Source organism: Mus caroli, chromosome 7 (genome assembly GCF_900094665.2).
Source record: "Mus caroli chromosome 7, CAROLI_EIJ_v1.1, whole genome shotgun sequence".
Classification (NCBI taxonomy): domain Eukaryota; kingdom Metazoa; phylum Chordata; class Mammalia; order Rodentia; family Muridae; genus Mus; species Mus caroli.
Genome location: NC_034576.1, coordinates 106,304,931 through 106,312,908, shown reverse-complemented (window position 1 = coordinate 106,312,908; position 7,978 = coordinate 106,304,931). Strand labels below are relative to the sequence as shown.

The window sequence follows — 7,978 nt, the reverse complement described above, 5'->3', positions numbered from 1 at the left end:
CATGATTAGACTTGTTTCAATTACATCTATAACAGAAATAGATTAAACTAGCTAAGATGTAGTCAAAGTTTTACCACACTGTAAGAAAAAATTTAAATGAAAATTTAGTACCTGATCATGGAGAAATAAATTAAACACTTATTAGGAACACAGGTTTTCAAGTTACCTCCGTTATTTAAATGCTTGCTGCTCAAACATAAATTCAATAAAGAGAACAAATGTAAAAAGCTGACTGTGATGGCACATACATTAGTTCAAGGACTAGATAGGCAAATGAAGACTTCCCTGCCAGAGCAATCTAATTGTGAATTCCAGGCCATAAAAAGCAAGTCTCAAACAAGAAAAATATAAAACAGCAACAACAACCAAGGTAACAAGTTGGACAGTATTTTGACCTCTGTTTATTTTTTACATGTTTTTACACACACACACACACACACACACACAGAGAGAGAGAGAGAGAGAGAGACAGAGAGAGAGAGAGAGCAAAGTGTTGAGTGAGATTTGCTATTTGAAACAAAAGTAAATAAATGAAACATCAATTAAAATAATTACAATACAAAATTTTGGACACTTGATCTCGAATCTGTTTGGTCTTCACGCCATAAACCATAGGATTGAGCAAAGGAGGGACAAGTAGATAAAGGTTGGACAGGAGAATGTGAATGTAAGATGGAACATGGTAGCCAAACCTATGTGTAAAAAAGNAGAAGAAGGCCAGAAGGTAAAACTCCATGAAGACACAAATATGGGCAACGCATGTGTTAAAATCTTTGAGTCTTGCTTCCTTTTGAGGGAGCTTGAAGACAGTTATAAATATTCTAACGTAGGAGAGTGTGATAAAAATTATGTCTCGTCCAAGTATACTGAAGGCCACAAACAGACCATAGATCTTGTTGACATGAANATCTTCTGCTGCCAGCTTCATAATAGCCATGTGCTCACAGTATGAATGAGAAACAACAGTGGTCCAGTAGAATTTCAACCTGCATTTGATGAGAAAGAGACATGGAGCTACAAACAGGGCTGTTCTGAGTGTGACTCCTACTCCTATTTGAGTGAGGAGTTGCTGGGTAAAAATGGATGCATGTCTTAGAGGATCACATATTGCCACATAACGGTCCATTGCCATGGCAAACAAGATGCCTGATTCAATACATTGGAATGTGTGAATCAGCCACATCTGTAAGAGACAGACATCAAAGTATATGGTGTGTGTATATATGTGTGTGTAGTGCGTTCTGAATAAGCTACACTTATGTGATTAAAATATCATTTTTCATAGATTTCCTATTAATGTTATTGTTATTTTCAACCTGAAAATTAATATACTTTTCAATACAATGATGGAAATTGCCTTCAAATTCTAACCTAAATCAACTTGAAAAACCAGGTAGAGTAATATCTTTTTGGTTGAAATAATATCTAAACAGTAAAGAGAAGGGAGAAATATAATTAAAATTCAGTCTCAAAACAAACAAAATTATATATAAAGAAAATATTCATATTACAGGTGTCATTATTTCTATCAAGTTTACATAATTTTGAGGTATGGAGAATTTAATTCTTTTAATTCTATACCATATTGAAAATAAAACAGTTATTCCTACTTTTGTACATTCCTTTTGCATTTTACCTAAAATATTTGCTTTTATTTAAGTTCCAGATCAAATATCTTCTCTATGACTTCATCTAGTTTTCAATCAGAAGGAAAATTTTGTGTCTTATCTAAATCCCCGGTCAAACATCTCTACGAGTTGTCCTAGTTTTTAATTGAAGTTAAATTAAGAAGTTAGTATTTCTCTGTTTTCTCATTGAGTGAGTAATCATTAAATAATGATTACAATCTTTTAGAAACCTCTAAGTTAATAGTAGTTTACTTTTCTTTCAATTGGTTAAGTTTTTAAATAATGTATTTTCTATAAGGATCTACATTATTGCCTGTTGTTAACACGCAGAGATAACTGGAGGATAGGATTAGGAAAAGGAAACAACCAATATCAAAAATGCTAAAAATCTTAGTGTCTTTTAGTATAAGTATTGTGGGTTTTTATTACCACTTGCTGGTACTATAATGACCAAAGGTGACTTACATACCTGTATCCATAAATGATTACAAGAAAAGATAGGAGAAATACCTTCTAGACTGAGGAAAATCAGCATTTCCTGTTAACTATCTGCACATCTATGTCAAAAGCTATGGGAATCTTTCCTTCCTTTACATCATGTCTAGTCTGAGCTGAAATATAATTAGAAGTCACCTCCTATGTGCAAGTCCAATTCCCATAGTCTCTTCACATATTACCTTAGTGTTTCTTTTGCAAGTTCAGAGACCCACATGGGAACACAAACATTTTTGATTGTCCAAACTCTTTGTGTGAGTTCACATATTAATAACATTGTAGCTTTTCAGAGGCAACTAAAGATTAATGTTCACCATTCAAGCAAAGAGTATCATGTAATTCTCATGGGATGAATGAGTGACCAAGTAATCTCTACAAAGCCCAATGTTAATCATTCTCTGTCTTCATACTTATACAGGTTAAGAACATATGAAGTGCTACACTGGTTTACAGGAACTCCTCTCTTAATCCTGGTGATTCCTGTAATGTCCATATCAATTTTAAAGAATAACCTTCAGTTTCAGCAAACGAGTGGACAAAAGAAATTCTACAGATGACACTTAAAAACAAAAAACACAACATAAAACAAAACAAGAAGTACTTTTTGTGGTTTAACAGACTCTTACTATTTAATACACGGATACCAGGGGTAGTCAGGTTCAATTGTAATATCACAGTGCTGATACACTCAGGAAATCTCAATTTAGGTTTTCAAAGCTGAGAATGACTTTAACAACAGCTGTCCAAATTTAACTGAAACATAGTTAAACCTGTTTGCTTTTCCAAAACTTATTGCTAACCACTTCTAGAAAACATCTCTGGAGATTGTGGGCTTTGACAAATGTTAGTCAACCCCAAGTACTTCTACTCAATGATAATTTCCATATGTGCTGGCTCATGTCATAGAGGCATTTTCTGTGCACAAATAATCAATAAGTGTCATTTTTACATTACATTTCCATGAATTGTACTCCCTATATTTTCATCAACATGCATATTTAAAACTATGTTAGTTACATCATTCTGAGGTATAAAAGACTGGGAAATATAGCATGCATTGTTTTACATTATAAATAAGTTTTAATATTCTTATATTTAGATAGTTTATTCTAATTTTTGAAGGAAAAATTTTCACAAATTTCACAAATCACCTATATAAAATTAATAAAGGATGAAGACGAATCTCTATACCCATCACAATCTTTTAAAGACAAAGCCTTAATGAACAGGTAGTTAACATATTTATTTTTTCTTTATTTCTGATAATCAATGGAATATTGTCAACTCTATATATTCAGAAACAAATATATACCTTATTATCCATTCCTGGGTCTTGTTTTCTTATAAAATGACAATGAACTTCTTGAGTTTGCAACTCTTTGCTAATGCAAATTTCCAAGCTTTCACATGACTATGGATGAAAGTCCACACTAAACCCTCTAAGATAAGAAATGAACAGAATATGTAGAGGTGCTCAATTGTTGCAGGAAAGAGTGGCCAAATGGGAAAGAATCTATAGTGTTTTGCATTCGCATTAATTTAAAATACACTTTTCATGCTAATTATAATTACTGATACCAACCAAGAAAACAAACAATTGATATTTTTAGATTGATATATTTGTGTGAAGTGAGACCACTGTAGTTTTAAAGGGGAAAAAACTTTAAAATTAAGGAATGAATGACATCAAAAAAGTTGAAGATAGGCTTGCATCCATTTTGATAAACCATTGTATGTCTTAAAGATACAAACTATCTTTGAAAGTGTGATTGTTCTTTATTTTTAAAAATGTTTGGTTAACTTTTGAGAGTCTGATCCACTGTATTTTAGTCATATTTAACTGCTCGATTCTCTCCAGTTAGATATGCCACCATTATTTCATACCCATTCAACTTTTTGCCATCACCTTTTTGAACTTTAAAAAAGTAATCTACAGAAAAGAAATGGCTAAAGTACATATTAAATATTTATTAAATGATAACCATTTCTTTTAAGAGGCAATAATTAATTGCTTGATTCAGCGTGCATATTTAGACAATTTAATTCTCCTTAATGCTTTCACACAGATGCAAATATTGGGGAAGAATATGATGAGACCTCATCCAGCCTTGGCTATATTCCTCAATCGTTAATGCTGAAGTTCGAGTGTAAAAGAGCCAAGGCTTGTGTATCCAATGAAGGTGGCCTCTTCCTTTCAAAATCACACCAATCCACAGGATGTGTGGTATGTTCTGATTGGAATTCCAGGACTAAAGATCTACATTCCTGGCTAGCTATCCCCATCTGTTCTATGTACATTGTGGCTGTCATAGGCAATGTTCTCTTAATCTTCCTGATAGTGACTGAAAGCAGTCTGCATGAGCCCATGTATTTTTTTCTCTCCATGCTGGCATTAGCAGACCTCCTGCTCTCCACAGCTACAGCCCCCAAGATGCTGGCTATCTTCTGGTTTCATTCCAGGGGTATATCCTTTGGTAGTTGTGTGTCCCAAATGTTCTTCATACATTTCATCTTTGTGGCAGAGCCTGCTATTCTTCTGGCCATGGCATTTGACCGCTATGTGGCCATCTGTTACCCACTGAGATACACCACCACCCTTACTTCCTCAGTCATTGGCAAGATTGGCACAGCAGCTGTGGTCAGAAGCTTTCTCATCTGTTTTCCATTCATCTTCCTGGTATATCGACTTCTGTATTGTGGGAAACACATAATTCCCCATTCATACTGTGAGCACATGGGCATTGCCAGATTGGCATGCGACAATATCACTGTCAACATCATATATGGGCTGACAATGGCCCTCCTGTCTACTGGGCTAGATATACTACTCATCATTATTTCCTACACCATGATTCCTCGCACTGTTTTTCAAATCCCTTCCTGGGCTGCCAGATACAAGGCCCTCAACACATGTGGCTCCCACATCTGTGTTATTCTTTTGTTCTACACTCCTGCATTCTTCTCATTTTTTGCCCATCGCTTTGGAGGCAAAACAGTTCCTCGCCACATCCACATCCTAGTGGCCAACCTCTATGTGGTGGTGCCCCCAATGCTTAACCCCATCATCTATGGTGTGAAGACCAAGCAGATCCAAGATAGAGTGGTTTTCCTTTTCTCCTCAGTGAGTACATGCAACATGACAGCAGATGGTAAAGATAGCACATTCCCAAAGAAAACTCTTTTAAATGTCATCCCTGTGAGAAATAGAAATAAATGGGATTTATTTAGAGTGCTTCACTTTCAAGAGGATAATATCCATGAAAAATTTAACAATATTAACTAATACATCCAGAGAGTGGGGGAAAAATATCTTAGTGACTTTTTATTAGTGTGAACTTCAAATTACTTCATATTTATATATAGATAACTGTGAAAATACAATTTCTTATGTAAAGAAAGTAAAAACAGAAAACCATTGAATATCTTAAAACTATTTTCATTAATTCTCTGAGAATTATTACATTGTAATGTGATTATATTTCAAAGGATCTCACTTTCTGCTGAAGTGTAAAACATTTCTCTGCCCATCAGCAAATGTATGAGGCAATAGAATGAAGCATTTATACTATGGTTATTTTTGTCAATGCAATTCTTATACTAAATTAGTAACTCTAAAATCATTTATTTTAAGATTACCTGATATTTCATGAGTTCTATTCTTTTGAGAGTAGGTTTCATGGAGATACACCTGCCCTTTGTAACTATTGTTATTGTCTGCAGTTGTAACTATATATATTTTTTGAGGCAAATCTATATCTATATCTACATCTACATCTACATCTACATCTACATCTACATCTATATCTATCTACCTATATCTATATCTACACACATATACATACATACATATGTACATACACATATATACAATTATTTAAAGCCACTTTAAAAGTATAAACTTATACAATATATACATTAAGTAAGTTGTCAATAATAAGTTAAATATATTTACTAAAACAAGTGAGCTGTCAATATCACCCTAGTTTTCTAAAAGCTGTAATTTTTCACATACATGTTGGGGCTTTAGTTTATAGATACTAGGGAGCATGCTGGTGTCAACAGAGCTCCTGTAAAAGTAAATGACTGGAAAGTCCCATGCCCAATAGTTGAAAAGAAAATCCAAAAGAAGTTTCATTGGAATATTAGTTTAGAAATTTCCACTGAAAAAGGATTTAATCAGACAAAATACATGTGCATGAACACGTTATACCAAAATTTAACTTGCTAAAAATCCTTCCCTTTTCTGTTAAAAACCTAAAGAATTTAAGACAATGTAAAAAAACAAAAAAACAAAAAAGTCCTGATATATATAAAAGACAGCATTTTGAAGTTGGAAGTGAGCTTTATAACTTTATATAATAGAACTCATGCAACCTGGCCAGAGGTTGTTACTGTCCTATTAATATGTGTGTGTACAAACAGTTATTTGTCCATCTGTATGCACAAGCATTTTCATATTTCTACACCAGACTCACATATACCAAGTGCTTTTAAAAGTTGGTAATGAACATTTATGTATTATTTGCAACATAAGAAGACAGAAGACAAATAGCTCTAACCATAAAGCAATGTACTATGGGCCACACTGCTGATGAAACTCAACTCCTTTTCGCTTAATGGTCATCACTTGCCAAAAGCTCCTCACATAGGGTGAGGTCGAGCCCATCACCTCTCTATACCCTATTATATTGTTCACAGACTTATCTAATTTGGCTTTTATTTTGGTGGGAAATTTTCCCTGTTTGCGCAATATGTTAAGAGAGATATCATCATTAAAGGATGACAAATTTCATAACTTTCATGCATATTAATGGGATTGCATGAGTGTATCTCTGATTTGATAAGAGTGTATTACATGAATTGATGTGTGAACATTGTTTCATCTCTACATCCTATGTATACATCCTGCTTTATCAAAGAGCACTATTCTCTTAATGCGTTCTTTCATTTTGGTTGTTAGTATCTTGTTGAGGATATGGATACATCTGCATCCACAATTGTGGTATAACCATGTTTTCTGGCAGTGTCTTTGTCTCTTTTGACCTCAAAAACGAATTAGTACCATATCTTTTCTACTTTTATTTGGTTAAGAGCTTGAGAAGAATTGATATTTAAGTGCTTGATATAACTCAGCATTGAAACCAAGTCATCTAGTCTCCATTTACTTTTTTCTTTCTTCCTCCTCTTATTTTGTTTGCTTATTGAAACAAGATCTCATTCTGTGATCCATGTTTTCCAGAAAGCCATGGCAATCTTTAACTCCAAGCAAACCACCATACTCAGTTCAGAACTGTCTTTCTGTCTGTCTGTCTGTCTGATGGGAGATTTTATAGCTTTATGTTAATGATTCAATATTCATTTTTCTTGTCTGTTCAGGCTTTATATTTCATTATTTATCCCTAATAATTCAGGTTAAATCTGTCAGGGAAGCAATACATTTCTTTTAGATTATTCAAATGGTTGATGTATAACTTTATTGTTATTATTATCCTTTATGTGTAGTGGTGGCAATTGCAATAGCTTTTTTTTTAATTAGGTATTTTCCTCATTTACATTTCCAATCTTATCTCAAAAGTCCCCTATACCCTGCCACCCACTCCCCTATGCACCAACTCCCACTTTTTGGCCCTGGCATTCCCCTGTACTGGGGCATATAAAGTTTGCATGTCAAATGGGCCTCTCTTTCCAGTGATGTCCGACCAGGCCATCTTTTGATACATATGCAGCTAGTCAAGACCTCCGGGGTATTGGTTAGCTCATCATGTTGTTCCACCTATAGGGTTGCAGATCCCTTTAGCTCCTTGGGTACTTTCTCTAGCTCCTCCATTGGGGGCCCTGTGATCCATCCAATAGCT

The 7,978-nt window shown here is 34.2% G+C and overlaps 2 protein-coding genes across 2 annotated transcripts; one reads left to right on the top strand and one right to left on the bottom strand.

The window, feature by feature from the left end:
* Window positions 1-538: 538 nt before the first annotated feature.
* LOC110298009 (olfactory receptor 52A5-like) lies at window positions 539-3,447 on the bottom strand. The gene is made up of 2 exons (XM_021167064.1): window positions 3,436-3,447; window positions 539-1,255 (listed from the first exon to the last, which is right to left on the bottom strand). Exons 1-2 carry the CDS (start codon window positions 3,445-3,447, stop codon window positions 539-541), a joined length of 729 nt encoding a protein of 242 aa, XP_021022723.1.
* Window positions 3,448-4,297: 850 nt separating this feature from the next.
* LOC110298008 (olfactory receptor 52Z1-like) lies at window positions 4,298-5,406 on the top strand. Its single transcript, XM_021167063.1, is given in 2 exon segments — window positions 4,298-4,376; window positions 4,379-5,406. Coding segments are annotated over 2 exon segments (1,107 nt in total).
* Window positions 5,407-7,978: the final 2,572 nt, after the last annotated feature.